The 20,698-nt window shown below is 33.9% G+C and overlaps 1 protein-coding gene across 9 annotated transcripts in view; it reads left to right on the top strand.

Moving 5' to 3' along the window:
• Positions 1–20,698, top strand: part of KCNT2 (potassium sodium-activated channel subfamily T member 2) — a 374,999-nt gene that overhangs the window by 201,121 nt on the left and 153,180 nt on the right. For all 9 annotated transcript variants that reach the window (XM_077887107.1, XM_077887110.1, XM_077887105.1 and 6 more), the window contains one exon: positions 7,262–7,370. In XM_077887107.1, the coding sequence (XP_077743233.1) occupies positions 7,262–7,370 (109 nt within the window). The remainder of the gene's footprint in view (positions 1–7,261; positions 7,371–20,698) is intronic.

Genomic DNA, 20,698 nt, shown 5'->3' with positions numbered 1-20,698 from the left:
AGTTGGGTGCAAGATATTTTACCCAGTATAAATGTTGTATCTACATTGTTTAGCAAATTTATTTACATATATTATTTTAAGTTTCAGGATTCAGTTTTACTTGACCCTAAAAAATGTGTTCAGTAGATAAATTAGCAAGGTATATTCAATATGTAAAAAATAAATCTATCATTTGTTCAGTGCTACAGATGTATTTAATGAATTGAACATTGGCTTGAAAGTGACCTTTGATCAGACTAATGTCTTATTATTTTCTGAGTCATAGACTATATTTGGGAATCTAATAAAAATTGTAAATTCTCATGAAGGAGTGGAAAACAATTCATGTATAGAACTTCATCGAAAATGTCTGTGTTCTTTTATGGGTCATTTGGAATTTCGGAAAGAAGATCTTTGTCATAGGTAAAATGATGTATTTTAGGTCCTTAGAATGCCAACAAGTAATTTTTAGATATTTCAAATGATAAAAGTTGAATTTTATGAAGGTGATTTTAGCCAATTAATTTTTAGGTAAACTGACTTTAGGTGAAATGTTCTGCTTTCACAGTAGCAATAGACACCTACGATGACCCAATAATACCCTGTGTTAGTTTCCTTTATTATTTAGGCTGTTTATTCCAAAGTTTCATGGTCGATACTTTTACTTTTTGGTTACAATTACATTTAGAATATCTTATTTCAGGCTGAATTTTGTCAGCAAGGAAAAATAAAGATCAATATCATTCTCTGTTAGAAAAATGAATTAAAAATCTTGTTTCTGTGACACTTTTATTATGTGTATTAGCAAATACTTATTTTCTATTCCTCATGTGACATTTATGCCGTAGTATACTTACCTTGTTTCCTTTTTTCCTTACTTATGCTCCTCTCATAGATCATAGATTCCTGTTGGTAAGGCAAAATGCATGAAAAAAACAAGAAGGATTTATGGGCTTTTAGGATCATTTCATCCAACTATTTATCCACTGAATTGAACATGTTTACTAAATGCTTTCTTTATGCCTGATGCTTCTTTACATTATCTCATTTAATGCTCACAATATCCCTATGAGGTACATATGGTTTTTGGTAAACTCATCTTTGAAAAGCAAATGAAAGCTGGGTACTAGAGGTGAGCTTTAGATGAATGAAGTATAAACATGGCCCTTGTCCTCTTGAAGTTTAGTGGGCATCAACTTGAAAAAACAGGTGGGTTAACACTATGATGGACAAATGCAGAATGAAGTGGAACAGCTAGCATGGACATTAGTCAGAAGAGGGTCTCCTAGAATAAGTGACAGAAATCCTGTTCCACATCAGAAGTCCTGGAGGCTCAATGTGGAGAATGCTATCACTGGAATAAAGAGTGCCAAGGCTGGGGAAGTATTTTGGGGACAGTTTAATAAAGGGTCCTGCAGCTTTATTAAGAAGTTTGGATTTGATTCTGAGAGTAAGAAAGTCATTACAGGGTTGTTGGTAGCCAAATACACATAAGACTGTAGTTTGAAAGGGTAGTAAATCTGATAGAAACACAGAATTAGTAAAAAATATAAAACTTGAAATAGATTGATTTGGAGGTTGTTGCTTTCATTCCAAGCCTGAAGTGACGACTATTTGGACTCAGGTTGTGACAGGGAGGTTGGAGGGAAGTGGACATAGTAGAGCAATATTTAGGAGGTGTCATCAACAAGACTTGAGGACTGATTGAATATAAGGGTATGAGAGATGGAGGTATTCTGGATTTGGTGCTGGTAAAATCCATCTTCAGGAAAAGGAAGAATTACTAGCAGGAAAATGAGTTTAATTTGGGGTAAGAAAGCCAAAGGACAATCAGGGGCATTGGTGTCATGGAAACCTAGGAAGAAAATTTTAGGGAGCCAGTGATTTACATGACACATGACTTTGTTGCCAGAGGTCAAGTGAAATGAGAAGTGCAAACTGTCTACATCCACTTTACAAACATAATTGAATCTTTTATCCTGAATATCAGATTTTAGTTTAGTAACTTAGCTCATGGAGTTTGTAAATTTTAGAGTGAAATTAGAGCCCAGAATTTATGACTCTAAAGCTCACACTTTGTGTGCTTTTTTTTAATAGACTATTTTCTTTTTTTAGCAGTTTTGGGTTTACAGAAAAATTGAACAAAACTATAGAGAATTTTCACCATCCCTTCTCCCCGATTTCTACTGTTTTTAGCATCTGGCATTAGTATAGTACATTTGTGACAATTGATTAGCAAATATTGATACATTATTATTAATTAAAGTCTGTGGTTTACATTAAGGCTCACTCTGCAGATTCTGAGGGTTTTGGCACATGTATAAAGATATCTATCCATCATTACAATATCCTACAGAATACTTTTATTGCTCTAAAAATCCCCTGTACTCTACCTATCACTTCTCCACTCACCCCTACTACTGACAAGCCCCTTAACAATCACTGATCTTTTTACGCTTTCTATATAGTATGTGGCCTTTTAAAGAAGATTTTATTTATTTGAGAGAGAGAGAGAATGTGTGTGTATGTGCTGGGGGAGAGGCAGAAGGATAGGGAAAGGGAGAAAGAGAGTCTTAAGCAGAGTCTGCACTGAGTGTGGAGACAGGAGATGCTCGATTTCATGACCCTGAGATCACTACCTGAGCTGAAACTAAGAGTTGGACACTTAACCGACTGCACCACCCAGGTACCCCAGTATACAGCCTTTTAACTCGGGGTTCTTTCATTTAGCAATATGCATTTGAGTTTCCTCCACATATTTTCATGGCTGGACCACTCTGCTCACTTCTCTTTATTGCTGAATAACATTCTACTGATAGGGTGCACCCATTTGTTTTATCCATTCTACTGTTGAAGGACATCTTGGTTACTTCCAGGTTTTTGCAATTATGAGTAAGATTCCTGTAAACATTCAAGTGCAATTTTTGGGTGGATAAATAACTTGGGTAAATACCAAGAAGCATGATTGCTGGATTATATGGTAAGGATATGTTTCCTTTTATAAGAAACTGTAGACTGCCTTCCAAAGTGGCCGAATGACTTTGCATTCATGTCAGCAATGGATGAGACTTTTGACTGTCCCACATCCTCATCAGTATTTGCTGTTGCCACAGGTTGGGATTTTAGTCATTCCAGTAATTGTGTGCTAGTATTTCATTTGTTGTTTTAGCTTGCAGTTCTCTAATGATATATGATGTTAAGCATCTTCGTGTGCTTATTTGTTACGTGTGCTTATTTGTTACCTGTGTATCTTCTTTGGTGAGGTGTCTGTTCGGATCTTTTGTTCATTTACAAATTGAGTTTTTTTTTTTTCTTATTATCACTTTCTTTTATAAGTAACTTTATTTTATTTTTGCCTAAAGATTTTATTTTATTTTTTTAAAAAGATTTTATTTATTTATTTAAGAGAGAGAGTACACAAATAGGGCAGAGGGACAGAGGGAGAGGGAGAAGGAGAGTTTCCCTTGAGCCGCCTGTTGTGGGGCTCCATTTCAGGACCTTGGGATCATGACCTGGGCTGAAGGCAGATGCTCAACCGACTGAGCCACTCAGGGGCCCCTAAATTTTTATTTATTTTGAAAGAGATAAAATAAACAAAGGACTTGATCCCCAAACTCTGAGATCATGATCTGAACTGAAATCAAGATTTAGATGCTTAACCAACTGAGCCACCCAGGCACCCCATCTTACTAGTAACTTTATATTTAAAATTCATATCTCCTAAATTGCTTATGTTTGGGTCTTAGTTTTCTTCTTCTAATATTCTTTATTTTTTTATGTGTTCAGTTCATTAACATTCAGTGCCACCATTTATGTGGTTGGATGTAGGTCTAACTAAGCCTTTTTTTTGTTTCTCTGTACTGATTTGTGTTCTTCTGTTCTTGCTTTTTTATATTTTTTATTATTTGATTATTTTTCTTTGAGGAATTCGAGTTTAATATGCCTATTGGCTTTTTAGAAATTATCTTTTGAATTTTTTTGGTGACTACTCTAAGGACTACAATACATAGGCTTAACTCTTCATAGTCTGTTTTATGTTAATATCGCACAATTGATTGAAGTTAGAAACTTTGCATTTCTTCTTCTACTATTATTTTTATAAATTTCACCACCCACAAAGACAAATACAAAAATACTATAATTTTTTTTTTGTACAAAAATACATATTTTATTTTATTTTATTTATTTTTTAAGATTTTTTATTTATTCATGAAAGACCCACACATACACAGAGACAGAGAGACAGAGAGACAGAGAGATAGAGACACAGGCAGAAGGAGAAGCAGGCTCCATGCAGGGAGCCCGACACGGGCCTCGATCCCGGGTCTCCAAGATCAGGCCCTGGGCTGAAGGTGTCACTAAACCGCTGAGCCACCCAGGCTGCCCCATTTTTTAAAGAAATCAAGAGGAAAACTATTCATCTATATTCATTCAAATATTACCCATTTCTAATACTCTTCTTTTTTCTGAAGTTCTAACTTTCCCTCTGGTATCCCTTCCCTTCAGCATAAAGAAGTTTCTTACGCTTTTCTTATAGAATGATTCTAATAACAGCACAATTTCTTAGATTTCATTAATTGAAAAAGTCCTTTATTTCATCTCTTTAAAGGGTTGTTCTCTATGAAATTATGGCTTAATAATATTTTTTCCCTCTTCATTCTGGAGTTTAGGATATTGTTTCACTCTGTCCTGGTTTCCATGGTTTCTGATGAGAGTCCTTGGTCATACAGATGTTTTTTGTTTTTTGTTTTTTTTTTGACTGCTTTCAAAATATTATGTTTACTTTTGATTTTCAGTAATTAGACTACAGTGTGCTTAGGTGTGGTAATTTTTTTGTTTATGTGGTTTGAGATCTTCTGAGCTCCTTAACCACGGAAAATTATGCCTTTAACAAAATTGGGACTTTTCCAGCCACTATTTCTTCATTCGTTTTCTGTTCTATTTTCTCCTTTGTGTTCTTCCTGGAAATCCAATTACATTATATAAGACATTTTTACATTGTTGCACAAGTCCCTGAACTCTGTTCCTTTTCCATTCCTCTTCTCTGTTTTTTCTTCAAATTGGATAAATTCTTTTGATCTATGATCAAGTTCAATAACTCTCCTATGTCATCTGTATTCTACTTCAAAGCCCATCCAGTAAATATTTTTCAGATATTTGAGCTTTTTGTTTAATTTGTAAAATATTTCTGTTCCTTTACTGAACTTGTCTCTATTTATTATGAGCATATTTCCTTTACCTCAGTAATGATACTTTTATTAAACTGCTTTAAGCCCTACTCTGATAATTCAAATCTAGATCATCTAGAGGCTAATGTTTATTGGACTTAGTTTTGTTTGTTTCCCATGAAATTAACAAATAAGTCACATTTTTCTGGCATTTCATATATAGAATATTTTTACAATGTATTTTGGATATTATATTATGTTGTGGAGCCTTGGAGTCTCCTGTATTCCTCTAAAGAGTGTTGATATTCGGGGTCTCTGGGTGGCGCAGCAGTTTGGTGCCTGCCTTTGGCCCAGGGCGCGATCCTGGAGACCCGGGATCAAATCCCACGTTGGGCTCCCGGTGCATGGAGCCTGCTTCTCCCTCTGCCTGTGTCTCTGCCTCTCTCTCTCTCTCTGTGACTATCATAAATAAATTAAAAAAAAAAAAAAGAGTGTTGATATTCTTGTTTCAACAAACAGTTAATTTGGTTCACTTGAATGCAAACTCTGTCACCCTAGTGGTTGGCAGTGATTTAAATCTCATTTGAAATTGCTCTTATTCTCTCCCATGCATGTGTGGTTTAGAGGTTAGCTGTTGTGGTATAAATTTATGCACAGAATTTGTGGCTTCTGTTCTCTGCCCATCCCTTTTCTGGGGTTTCCCACTCATCCAAAATAATGTTTAACCAAATACATGAGCATCTCATGGCCCAGTCAAGTTGACACATAAAATTAGCCATCACATGTATCAGGTTCGTCATCATGTTTTCAGTGTTTGCCAGGAGACACATATTGTCCGCTTATCTACTTAGGGAATTCTGAGTTACATTTCATCAACATTCGTGCAACTTAGAGTTATCAATCACTGACAGTAGCTTCTTTTTGCACTTCTATAAACAATCCCTCATATCTACTTGTATTTTTAATTATTCTTTTCTTTTCCTAGCAACATTGTCGGATAGAACTTACTGTGATGAGGCAAATGCTTATATCTCCACTGTTCCATATAACTTTGAATTAGCCACATATGACTTTGAACACTTGAAATGTGGCTAATAGGATAAAGGAAATGGAATTTCTAATTTTATTTAATTTAAATTTGACATTCACATATGGCTAATGGCTATTGTATGGACAGTGCTACCCTCAAACATGTTTTTGTTTCCTTTTTCAAAATGTACTTTCTACTGGCATATTTCTCTGATAATTTGTTTTGACTTATTTAGTTAATCAAATAATAATTTATGGGTTCACACCATGTGTACGATTGTTTTTAAAGGTTTATTTATTTATTCGTGATAGACATAGAGAGAGAGAGGAGAGAGAGAGAGAGAGAGAGAGGCAGAGACACAGGAGGAGGGAGAAGCAGGCCCCATGCCGGGAACGACGCGGGCCTCGATCCGGGGACTCCAGGATCGCGCCCTGGGCCAAAGGCAGGCGCTAAACCACTGAGCCATCCAGGGATATCCCATGTGTACGATTTAATGTTAAGCATGATTTTTATTCTTTTTTTCAGTCTTAGAACTTTTTTAAAGACCATTTTGATTCTTGGAGCACTGAAAGTTACTGATTTTTTCCAACGAACATGCACACACCCAGAGTTAAAAATCCTTGTATTTTATTGGTGTACAAAAAAAATTAAAATGGTGTGTTCTGTACACACATGGTCTCTGTAGTCATTCCCCCTTTGCCAATCTTTCTAAATGTGTTAAAATTGCTATAAATCTGTAATTTTTTCCATGGAAACTGTTATCACAAACTGTTAGTTGTGCTGCATTTCTGAAGGCTCTGACTTTCCATTGTTTTCTAAGAATATTACTTCTAAGCTTGTCAAGAAACTTTCCTCCTGATTTCTGCTAATTTTCTAAGTGCTGGTCATTAGCACTGATTTAATTAGATACTGTTACTCTCTTTATAGAAATAATAAGTATCTTTAAAAATAAGTCCTTATAATTTATTATATGTTTAATTTTAAACTGTGGATGTGACCCTTAACACACTGATTGGTGATTTTTACTTTTTATATTATAAATTTTTCAATTTATTTCATGATATTTTAATATTTATCATTTCAGGACCATCAAACAATTCTGAGAGCATGGGCTGTAAAAGATTTTGCTCCAAATTGCCCTTTGTATGTCCAGATATTAAAGCCTGAGAATAAATTCCATATCAAATTTGCTGGTAAGTTTTGTCTCAAATGAGATACTTTGAATTTCCTCAAACTCTGATAGTAAGAGTTATGTCTCTGAAATTAGTGGCAACTTCATATATTCATGATTGAATAGAATAAAAGGATTTCCTTTCATCATCTACTTGTTATGAGAGAATTTATTCACTCTAAAAGGTGACAAGATAATGTTATGGGAGTGAATCTTTACTTTTTTATATTATTTGGTGATTTTAGCAACTGAATTTACTGTATGCCTTGGTAAGACTATAAATAGATTAGCACTTGTAGTTTTATGCATCATATAAACACGTTTTCAATGCTGCAGCTATTAATTTATGTTTATGTTTACACATAGGTAGTATTTTGTTATAGACTACTTAATACATATGTAAGCTTGCCATGCGTAGAGTAATATTAAAATACATTCAAGTGTATTAAAATAGATTTATTTGGAGATAAGATAGATTTTGAAAACATTTTAAGAACAACATACATGTGAGTTTTTTGTAGAGATACCACTTTTAAAGTAATTTCATATGAGATTATACTTTAAAGTTTTAGGAAATTGAACAGTAAGATGATTATTTTTTTCTTTAATGTTTCTGTAGAAACTAATTTTGATGCAGGCAGTAATTTATGTACATTTAAAAAAATAACACCCTTATTTTTGTAACATTTCACCTTACTAATTTAAAGCTACAAACATCATTAAAACGTAAATCATTTTAACTATGTGTTAGCAAGATGTATTTCCTTCAGCTATGTTTACATATCTTAAAATGCTTACCTATTTTTATATGATATTTAAATGAAAAATTGTAAATACTAAGATATTTCAAAATAATATCAAGAAAACCATGAATTATTGCTATTAAGTTTGCTCTATTTTTTCTCTTTTACTCTTGCTTCTAATGACATCAATTTTTCTAAAAATGACTTCTCTTTGGAAGTCTGCTTTAAGTACTAATACTGGTTTAAGTGGTTTGTGATGATCATGCTGGGTTTTTTGTTTTTGTTTTTGCTTTTTAAAAAACCTGTTCTCTAACCTCAAAATTAAAAATAATAGCACTTCCTTTATAAATGGGTTTGTGTAATATAATGGAAAATACATGTAAATTCTCCAACTACTCCCTGTTACATATGTAATTACCATTCAAGAAATGCCAATTGTTTATCTAAAAGACCTTTGCAACTAAGCTACCTTCTTTTTATAATTGTTTAGTAAAAGGAATATTTTTGTAAAATTTTTATTGTATCTGATAATGACTTATTATGATATAATTTTTAGGAAGGCCGTAATACATAGCATTAGGCAAAGGTCTAAAAATGTGAATTTAAATTTGAGTGCCACCAGTTCAGTTTTAGGTAGCCAGATTAGTATTCTGAGCCCTATTTTTCTTTTCTGTTAGATTATGTATCATATGTATCATGTTTCTATTCCATTGGTTAGGATTAGCAGTAAGGATTAAAAAATATCCGAAACATTTTAGGCGCTCAATAAATGGATATCAAATATGGATCTTAAAACAATTGTAGTTTGGGAAGACAATTTGTAATTTTGAATGTGCTGTAACTAAAATTCAGAATGAACTTTAGTTCTTTCCCCTTCTTAGCAGGCCATAGACATTTTCACAACAGATAGTTCAAACTCACTAAAATACAAATAAAAAATTGCAAAGACTATTTGCATTGATTCTCTTTCATATTCTATTTTTGCCATTATTTTGATAAACCTGTTGTAATGAGTGGAATAGTTAAAAGTTCTGTCCTGATAGTTTATCACAGTATTTCTCATTTATGGCACCTGTTGAAATTCCTTTTAATGATGTCTATATTCTTTTAGGCTGAGATTACAACATTTTAGAGGAACTTTTTTTTTATATTATAAAAAGATAAAAGCATCCTAGTTTCATTAAAATGTCATCAAATAGTTTGGGGTGATGTATGAGACTCTCAGACCAATATAATATATTTCGATCTCAGCATGAGGCTAAAAGATTACACTTTACCTTTCAAAAGACAGTATATCAAGCTGGCACTTAGTTTGTATGGTAGATTGTTAAAATAATGGTCTTCAGTGAACCATGTTCCATGTATCTATCCAGTGTTGATGGGATCTGCAATTTATCCACAAAGAGGTGAAATATATTTCTCTACCACTTGATAAAGGCCAGTCTTGTGCTTGCTTTGACCAATAGAATGCAACAAAAGTTACATTGTATGACCTTCCAAGGCTAAGTGGTAAAAGTCTGTGCTTCTGCTTTTCCTTCACTGGAAAACTACCCAGAGACTATGTAAAGAATCCCAATTTAGCCTCCCTAAGGATGAAAAATCACATGGGAAGAGACGATCATCCATCCTAGGCACTCCATCTCTCTAGCTCCCGATTTACAACATTCAACCCAAATTGTCATGCTGACCTACAGAATTGTGAGAAATAAAATGTTGGTTGTTTAAAGTTACTAAGTTTGTAGTTATTTGTTATTTGGCAATAGATAAGTAATATCATTTGTAATAAAATAATAATTGCTTTAATCTTAAACCATATTAATTTGATAATATTCATTATACTTTTGTCTTTGCATTCTCCTGAGTGTTAAATAGCACAATTCCAATTATACAGGATTTAAAATGAGATAATTATATTTCTGTTTATTTAAATAGCCTCTTCAATACACCCTAAGTTGTGAACTGCTACCGTGACTGTAATTTGTTTATTTTTAAAAAGTAAATCCATGCTTTTAAAAGAAGAAACTTCAAAATGAGTTTTGAGTATATAAAATATTAAAAAGCAAAAACAATATAGCAGCCTAGCAACTATTATTTTATACACATTTACCAGTCATATCATGTATGGATCCTTTTCTTCTGAACAAAATGACAACAGACATCCATTAAACTATTGAATTGTTACAATATCATTTGAATGCATTATAATATTATTAATTTAATTATGATAATCTACACTTTGATGAGAATTACAAAAGAAAGGTCTATATGTGCAGGATTTCAGCAGAGAAAAGATATGTTCTTATTTCACTAAGAGAAGAAGGTAAAAATAGTGTTTGGAGATAGAAAAAAATCCTCAGTAGGATAATAGCTATGATATAGAATTTCCGAATATAAACCATTGCAAATTTTAATGAGATTCAATAATATAAAAATATACTTCATAGGTGATTTGATTATTTTAATCACCACTAATTTCATAAAAAGAAAATAAACTCAGACTGGCTTTAGAAAAAATTTACTTTCAGCAATATTCTTTTTTATAACAAATTTCCCAAAGTAAAGAGATCAATAGTACAAATTCTGGAGTGAGACGATCCACAATTGAATTTCCATTCTATTATATAGTAACTATATGACCTCAGGCTTCTTAATATTTCTCAACTTGAGTTCTTTGATTTATAAAGTGTGCATGATAAGAGAAAATATCTCATAGGGTTGTTATGATTAAAAAAAATACTCCAAAGAACATCAGCCATTAGTATTGGTACTTATCAAATTGATCATTATCATTAATCTTGAGTACCTATTTCTCATCCTCCTAACAAATCTATATTATCTTTGTTTCCAGGAAAAGTAACTGAAAATTGCTCATTTTTTACAATCAGCTTAATATGGACATTCAAAAAACACATAGTTCTCAGCTTGCACATATTTTCCAAAGAGTAGAAAAACAAAGATCTCTCCCCGATTCATATTATGAGGCTGACCTAGCTATATTACAGAAGTTACTGAGGATAGTATGAGAAATGATTAGAGACCAATGTTAACTGATTAGTTGAAAAATTATTTAAAATATATTACCAAAATTAACAAAGTAATGCATTAAAAAAATAATATATCATCACCAAGGGACCCCCCGGGTGGTTTAGTGGTTGGGCATCTGCCTTTGGCTCAGGGCGCAATCCCAGAGTGCCGGGATCGAGTTCCACATCGGGCTCCCTGCACGGAGCCTGCTTCTCCCTCTGCCTATGTTTCTGCCTCTCTCTGTGTCTCTCATGAATAAATAAATAAAATATTAAAAAATATATATCATCACCAAGTTAAAATTATCCCAGAAATAGATCATCATGTCAGAGGATCATCACTTCAATGGATACATAAAAAGCATTTGGGAGAGAATTCAATATCAATTTACAACTTGAAAAAAAGAAAAAGAAAGAAAAAATGTTAGAAAGCTAAGAGGAAAACATTCCTTAGCTTAAGGAAAATTATCCATACAATAACCTAGAGGAAAAAAGTATTTAATGACCACATTTTGAAAGTCTGCCTTTGGGACTCCTGGGTAGCTCAGTGGTTGGGCGGCTGCCTTCAGCTCAGGTCATAATCTGGGATGTGGGATCAAGTCCCTCATCGGGCTCCTGTGAGGGGCCTGCTTCTCCCTCTGCCTGTGTCTTTGCCTCTTTCTCTCTCTCTGCATCTCTCATTTAATACATAAATAATCTTTAGGAAAAAGAAGATAAAGAAAGACTGCCTTTAAGATTAGGTGCTTACTTAACAGAGGTGCTTACTAAAACCACTTTTACTTTGCATTTTCCTGGAAATCCTAAGGAGTGCAGTAAAACTTCAAAAATAAATAAAAGGAGTAAGCACTGGAAGGCGAGGTATGAATTGCCATATTATTTATATAAGATTTCCTGCAGTATTCTTTTATAGAAATCCATTTCTATGATTTCCAAAATTAAATCAGTTCTTCAGTATTCATTATGAGCTTCAGTCTTGTATCTCTTAACTGTATAGTCAATATTTTCTATTGGTTTCTAACAGCTGTCTCAAAATTAAGATACCTAGAAATATGTATAGATTTTCCCTGACTTAAAATTTATTTCTATCCCATTCTTCTCAATACCATCTACTTAGAGAACTCAAGCCAAAAACTCATGAATTATTCTTCAATCATTTGCATTCAATCCATTAAGTCATATAGGCTGGACTTCCTGAGTATCCCAGATTTATCCACTGACACAACCCTAGTCCACGCCATAATCATGGCTGTGTCAAAACACTCCCTTTTCCTTCTTTCCTGGGTATCCATGAGTCCTACCTATAAGCTTACTGCTAGTTTTCATGTTGCCCAGCACATTTGCAGTAGTGATTAGCATTTATGTGTTCTAGTAGGCTGCTACATCTTCGTGCCTCCAATGTCAGCCTAAACTCATAGTTTCCTTTTTCCAGTATATTGATGCCAGCATTCTTTTACAATAGCATTATTTTTATAAGATTTTTTTCTGGTGGATTATTTTTTTGTCAACCTCTATAGAACAAAAGTCAAATGGTACTATAGCTTTGGTGGTGTTAAATTTCAGTTCCAGTGAGAAATATTTTTTATCAATACACTTCTTTTTTAAGAAGTGGCAGTTGGTACTGAAACATAGAAGAAGTAATGGCAGTATTCCATAGCTATGACTAATATAAAAATGTGGTTTTGTAACATCTTGTATTCTCTGTCAGCCTCTTGTGGGATTAGCAATTCTAGTAGAGTCTCTCCAAGGTCATATATCTGATCTGAAATCACCTAGAAAAAAGGGCTCCACGTTGTTGAGTCTTTCATAGATACTCTCATCTTAGTGGCAAAACCAGACAAGGCATTATAATAGTTCAGTATTCAGACATGTTTCTGTAGACCAAATTTTAATCGGAATAAAATCAAACTCTTATCTCTTTCTTCATTCTATATTACAAAAATCATTTAAAAAGGAACAAAACACAAAACAAAATAAACAAGGAAAAATGTACTTTACTAGGAAAATAACTCTTATTGAAAAACCTTGAATGAACTTGAGGAATAAACTGAGCTCTTCAATTAGTTGAATCTAAAAAAAGTTTGCTATTTGTCTCCTAGTCAGATGAAATTACTCAGAAAATCAGTGGGAGATGAATCCCTGTTATATGAGTAAATCAATTGCTAAATTTAGGTTGACACTCTATCTTTACCTCCCAGATTTAGTGTTATATTGTCTATGAATGAATATTAAATTGCCTTTTATTTGTCAACTAATTTTCTTTCAACATACTGGGTTTTTGAAAATTTTCTACTTTATTTTAACAGATATAAGAAGACATAAAAATCAAACTGGTAAATTTTCACCCACAGGTGGGAGAGAAGAATATTAGAAATCAATTTATAAATAAATTTGTAGGAGTAGAAAATGTAAAAGTCTGAGCAAAGAATGTAAAAATCAATTTGTAAATTGTGAATTTTCTATGAATTTTATTTTCCATGCTTTGACTATGATATTTCATAAGTAACAGATTATGAATTAAAGTTTATGAATGAAAGGAAGAATCATAACCTCAATAGTAAAGTGTTGACTGAATGAAATTCTACCTCACAAGTAAAACATGCCTAGAAGAATGATTCATTCATTATACAAGAACAGTAGGAGTTCTGGGAATTAAAAAAAATTCAATTGCAATACAAATTAAAAGTATAGACAAAAGTATTTTTAGCTATATTATTGAAAATATAGACATTTATCTTTCTTATAGTAGGTGGTCATGGCTACCACTAGAAAAACAGTATTGTTTAAAGTACACATACACGTTTGTGTGTGCACATATATCTTGGAGAAATGATTGGACTTAAAAATGAAGGTCTTAACTCTGTTTACTCACTATTAATTTTTTGCTGAAACACGAGACATCCCAATGCCTCACTTTTTTCTACCCAGAAAGAAGAGTGGAAAAATATTTCCAAGTAATATAAATATTGGAAATTATGTTAGCTGTTTCTAAATAACATATGTATGTGCAATGCTTGACTTTCACCAAATGGTAAGGTGTGAGTTTTTCATGCTGAATAATTTCTTCATTTCCCATATAACACCCACATAGATATCAGTTTAAATTTCATTCTTACAACCTACTTAAGAATATAATGCTTTGAATTCCTATATTTTCAGAAGATAAAATACAACAACTTTGAAAATTCTCCATTTTCAGATGGAAATATTCTCTGATTTTTGTGTCATTGTGAGATCGTTAGAAGCCACTTAAGGCCGTGTTCAAAACTTTGCGATTTAGTCTTTAAATTTTTTCTATCCAATTTTTTACTTTGAAAAAAATCAAACACACAGCTTAAAGATTATACAATGAAAACTTAAGTTCCTTTCATTAACATTTAGCAATTAACAGTTTCTCACATTTGCTTAATCTTTTCTCCACACACACACACACACACACACACACACAGTTTTTAACTTCAGCATGCTTTTCTGAATAATGACATTCTACTATATACCCATGATAACATTTTCAACCCTAAGAGGGTTAAATAATTTCTTTTTTTAAATAAAGATTTTATTTATTTATCTATGAGAGACACACAGAGAGAGAAAGAGGCAGAGACACAGGCAGAGGGAGGAGCAGGAACTCCGATGTGGAACTCGATCCTGGATCCCAGGGGCACGCCCTGAGCTGAAGGCAGCCGCTCAACAGCTGAGCCACCCAGGCATCCCAGGGTTAAATAATTTCATGGGTCTGATTCATATTTCAATGTTGGCAACTATTTCCAAAATGTCGTTTATAATTGTATTTTTGCAATTCAGTATTAAATCAGCATTTTGTTTTTTTATTGCTTTTGCTTTTTCATTTTTTTATTGAAATAATTTTGATGGAAGATTGCTATAGACAGGAACAAGCATTCCCATATACCCTTCACATCACACAGGTCCTCAGGATGTTAATTAACTTCTTATATAACCATGGCTCATTTAATCAAAACTAAAAAAATTAACGTTGGTGTGAATTATTATTTTTTTTTAAATTTATTTATGATAGTCACACAGAGAGAGAGAGAGAGAGAGGGCAGAGACACAGGCAGAGGGAGAAGCAGGCTCCATGCACCGGGAGCCTGACGTGGGATTCGATCCCGGGTCTCAGGATTGCGCCCTGGGCCAAAGGCAGGCGCCAAACCGCTGCGCCACGCAGGGATCCCTGGTGTGAATTATTTTTAAGTGAAATATTTTCTTATCTTTCATTTCTCCTAACAACAAAAATCAGCAACTTCTTTGCTTTTCTTTTTTTATAGCTTTTACATTTTTAATATGTGGGTCTATTAAATAGCTAAACCAGCTTTCCTGTTTGTTCTCTTTGACACTTGATTAAATTGCCATTGAACATTAGGTATCTCAAGTCATTTTCTTGTGGACCACTTAAAATTTAATTAACTCAAATATCTTTATGTTTTTCTCCATTAATTTTCTTATAGTCTTATATTTCTCAAAGACTCAATTTCATGGTTCTGAAAGCCAGAGCAGCATATTTCTTCTGTCTTTGGAAAGTGGCAGGCTTATTCTATTAAATCATATAGATTTAAGAATCTTATAGAATCTTGCAGTCTATAAAGTAGCTTCTTGGTAACAATGTTTATAAAGAACAGGTTTATCCTCTTTTGCTCTCATTTACTTTTATGTTCTGCCCAAGAATACCATTCTAACAGACCCTGTTCATCCCACACAGGGCTTCGGCTCTGACCTTATGATCCCCCTCCTTGCCCTTGCCACCCTCCATATATGTCAAAACTCATGATTCCAATCATGTTCTAGTCTCATCAGATTTTATTTGATGAATTTAGTCAATCTGATAGATCTATTTTAGGTAAACTTTTCATGATTTAATATCTTTATCCCTGGAATAATTGCTTTTGTATTGAAAAGTCTCTTAAAATGTGATTTTTAGACCTAAAAGAATGAGATCCTAATATGAGGCTATTATAATATCCTACCACTATAATATTATCCTGAGATGTTTAAAGTTGCCTCAAAACAGACTGCATGAAGAAATATGATGCACACACAAAGGTGAGAGAGAAAGACTGTGAATTAGGCTTTACTAAGGAATTGGAATGTTGCTGGTGAAGTAATGATCCACTGATGATAGTTATAAGTAAAGGTATAATATTTTAACTAGATAATAAAGTAACTCCAAGGGAAATGTGGAATACAGTGGAGAGGACACAAGGAACCTCATAGGAGTGATTATTTAGCAAGCTATTAAGAGTGTTCAGGCGAGAGAGACTGAGTGATTGAACCAGAGTGGTGATGATGGATGTGGAAGGTGAGAACATATTCATGAATCATTTCAGATATATCCTGTAGACCTAATGACAATTGACTGTAGGAACCAAAGAGAGCGAGAAATGATTTTATTTTTGACACCTTCATCTCTTTTTTGTATATCCTCCCATTTAATATAAGTTGTATTATAGCCGTTTACTAATTGATTTGTAGTTGCTTAGATGTTTAACTCTGGAATAGAAACTTTTTAAAAAGAGTTTTAGGGGATCCCTGGGTGGCGCAGTGGTTTGGCGCCTGCCTTTGGCCCAGGGCGCGATCCTGGAGACCCGGGATCGAATCCCACGTCGGGCTCCCGGTGCATGGAGCCTGCTTCTCCCTCTGCCTGTGTCTCTGCCTCTCTCTCTCTCTCTCTCTCTCTCTCTGTGTGTGTGACTATCATAAATAAATAAAAATTAAAAAAAAAAGAGTTTTAAAAAAGAATTTATTTATTCATTTATTCACAAGAGACACAGAGAGAGGAAGAGAAGCAGAGACACAGAGGGAGAAGCAGGCTCCTTGCAGGGAGCTTGAAGTGGGACTTGATCCCCGGATTCCAGGATCACGCCCTGAGCTGAATGCTGATGCTTAACCGCTGAGCCACCTGGGCATTTCTTTTTTCAAGATTTTGTTTTTGAGTAATCTCTACACCCAACATAGGACTTGAATTTGCAATCCCAGGATCAAGAATTGAATGCTCAAAAAAAAAAAAAAAAAAAAAAAAAGAATTGAATGCTCCACTGACTGAGCCAGCCATGCTCCCCTACAATATGAGTTTCTTAAATGCTTGGTATCTTCAGTGGCAAGCACGGTGCTCAACTCATAGTATCTTAGTATTAAAAGTATACTATAGGATAAGATTTAAAAACTTGAACTACCCAGTAAGAATGTTCAGAAGTCACACTTTAACTTAGTAAAATAAAAATATGCAACAATATATGAAATAGTGAAAAGGGGGGAAAATCTAGTTTTTTCTCCTATGTAGGGAAAACCCAGTTCCTTTTTATGGTGTTTCACCCTTGTTAGTATCCTTCAACTAGTTATCTAGGACACATCACTTCTCTCTGGTCACCAAATATGGGAGGTTTTTCCCCACACCAAGCAATTCTTTGTAATGCCAGCTGAATGCCCTAACAATTCAACTCAAGTCTGACACTGTCTACTCAGAGATAGCATTAGATCCCACAGGTGAGGACTCAGTGACTGTCCTTCCCCCACCCCCCTTCAGATGCCAATTGCACGTCAAGTTTGTCACCTGTGGTTCTGATCAACCAGCTGTACATTACAGGTCCCAGCAACCCCCTCCTTAGTTTGCTAGAGTGGCTCAAAGAACTCAAGGAAACACTTATATTTACCAATTTAGTAAAGGACATGAAAAAGGATACAGAAAACATCCATATGAAGAGATATATAATTTCAATGTGTGGATATATTTGTCAACCTGAAGCTTTCCTAACTACCTACTATTGAGATTTTGTGATGCTTCCTCTCATGGGCATGAGCAATTATTAACCCCATTTCTAGTCCCTGCCCCCTCTCTGGAGGATGGGCAGTAGAGCTGAAAATTTCAATCTCTTCTAATCACGATTGGGTCTTCCTGGTGACCAGCTCCCATCCAGGAGTCACCTAGGAATCTATCCACAGTTACCTCATTAGGACAAAAGATGCTCCTGGTGTTCTTCCCATTTCAGAATTTACAAGGGTTTTAGGAGGCCTGTGTTAGGGATTGGGTCAAAGACCAATATTAGAACAAAAGAAACTCCTAGGGCTCTTATCTTCCAGGAAATACAAGTGTTCCAGGAACTGGGGACTTAGACCAACATATATCTATTCTATTATCTCACAGATAGCTTTCAAATATGAAAGTAGTGTTTCATCATATTGTAGTAAGAAAAAATTCTGGAGAAGAGTGGCACAGAATAAGAGCATCAGAAATCTAAACACAGATCCCTGTAAATTTTTCTGCGTCATTTTGTTTTATTCCCCAGCAGCCTTTCATATTAAAATGTGTGTTCTTAGAATGCCGCTCTGGCGGTAATGTTGGGAATTGCTTGATGGCGAGCATAGGTTTGAGTGTATCGTTTAGAGTAGTAAAAGGGTGCATATATGGAAATCTGAAGAGGATAGAGATCACTAACATCTGTTTACACAATTACATGAAGTTTTCATGAGGAAATAATATAAGCTGCACACAACATTTAAGTCAAAGGACATTTATTGAGTTTTATTTACTATAAGAATAAATGTAGAAAGAAGCAATATGTCTAGCCATGTGAGAATAGATACATAAGATAATAGATGTGGTGTGTATATGTATTATCCAACCTAAGTCCTTATAAGAAATTACATTAAAATGAAGGGCAATATAAATGGAAAAGTAAGATGTGGAATTCCTTAAAGTAGGGTAACAACTTTATAATATAATTCATGTATAATGAATTTTATTTCATTTTATATAGAAATATAATACTAGCTAGAAGGTGATTTTGCTCATAAAGGTTGTTTTAAAATTCACAGATTTTACATTTTTACATTTTTTCCCACAAGTTCCAAATTATTTGTTGTAATTAATGCTATAAAAACATTCGGGAATGGTTATATCTAAGCAGGGAACATGTTATTCACTTAATTATGACTAGGGGTTTTGTTTGTATAGACAATAATAATTTGTTTATGTGAACTGAAATATCATTATTATGTTGGTAAAAGATAATGTACATGCATTTATGAACCTGTGCAATTAGCCTATTGTTATATTTTATAACCCATGACAAATGCCATTTAATACCTTAATATAGCAATAACTTTCATTGGTGCCAAGTTCTCATTTAAGCTACTCTGTATTCCTATATTCACAGAGACTAAATCCGATGATCAGTCAGTAGCTACCTCCTTGAGATTGTTAACTGAGCTCCAATGAAGAATGAAAAAAGGGGAAATTTAAAAAGTGCTAGCTATTTTTAAAAATCATCAAGGTGAATTAATAAGTTATTTCCAACAATTTTTAGAAGTTTTATGTGTTTGAAATTAAGAGAAATTTGTAATATGTTGAAATTGTAGATTAGTACTTTGATGAAATCAGTTTCTCCTTGGATTGTGTATTCAATATTCTTTGTTTTTCAGCTTACTATGACTCGGTTTTGTTAGGACTTAAAAAAATAAATAAGTAAATACTCAATATCTTAAAAGAGGTTTTCTTGAACTTGTGTGATAAGCTTAAGATGATTATCTAGTGTAATTTTTAGGTTAAATAGTATGTGTATTTATAGGATTTTTAATACACAATGCCAATTTGCTCCTCAGAAATGTATAACTTACTTTTGCAAGAGTGGGTGATATTCCTTTAACTCTTGCCTTTTGGGTAAATGAAAAAGAATATTAAGAACTATATTATTATAGTTCTGCTAATATTGGCTGTCAACATTTACTTTATAGTGCTTATTAGGAGCAAGAACTATGTTTTTTTGTTTTGTTTTGGTTTTTTTTAGAGGAAAGAATCTTAAGCAGGTTCCTCATCTGATCTTATGACCCTGAGATCATGACTTGAGCCCAAATCAAGAGTCAGACACTTAACTGACTGAACCACTCAGGTGCCCTGGACTACTGTTCTAAAGCACTTTTTGTAGATTAGCTCAATTAACTTTCATCAAAACCTTATCAAGTCATATATTAGTTACCTGTTGTTGTGTATCAACCCAAAGCTTTGTGGTATGAATGGTAAACATTATCTTACATTTTCCTTGGGTCAGGAATTTGAGAGAAGTAATGATCAGGCTATTTATGACATTGCAGTGAAGATGTCAGTTGGGACAGTTACCTGTAGACTTAACTTGGGCTGGAAGATCTGCTTCCAGTGTGGTTCACTCTTTACTCACGTGGTTGGCAAGGTAGTGCTGCCTGTTGCAGAAGACCTCAGTTCCTTACCCCTTGGACTTTTCCTTGGGACTACTTGAATGTCCTTATGTGGCACTGGCTTCCTCCAGAAAACATTGACTTAAAAGAGAGCAAGGCAGGAGCCATGGTACCTTCTGTGACAGCCCTGTGTGTCTCACCCTGTTACTTCTACAGTTTCCTATTGGTTACACAGCTTAGCCTATTCTGTGAATACCAGGATATGAGAACCACTAGTGCTCCAGGAGGCTTGCTAGTGTAGGTAGATTTTATTAGTATAGTTGACTTTTGAACATGTGTTTGAGCTGCATAAGTCCACGTATATGAGCATTTTTTCCCAATAAATACAGTACAGTACTATACTGTAATTTTTTTAGTAACTCTTT

This window comes from Canis aureus, chromosome 38 (genome assembly GCF_053574225.1).
Source record: "Canis aureus isolate CA01 chromosome 38, VMU_Caureus_v.1.0, whole genome shotgun sequence".
Taxonomy (NCBI): domain Eukaryota; kingdom Metazoa; phylum Chordata; class Mammalia; order Carnivora; family Canidae; genus Canis; species Canis aureus.
Note: the sequence above shows the minus strand (reverse complement) of the source record. Positions and strands in the feature narration are given on the sequence as shown.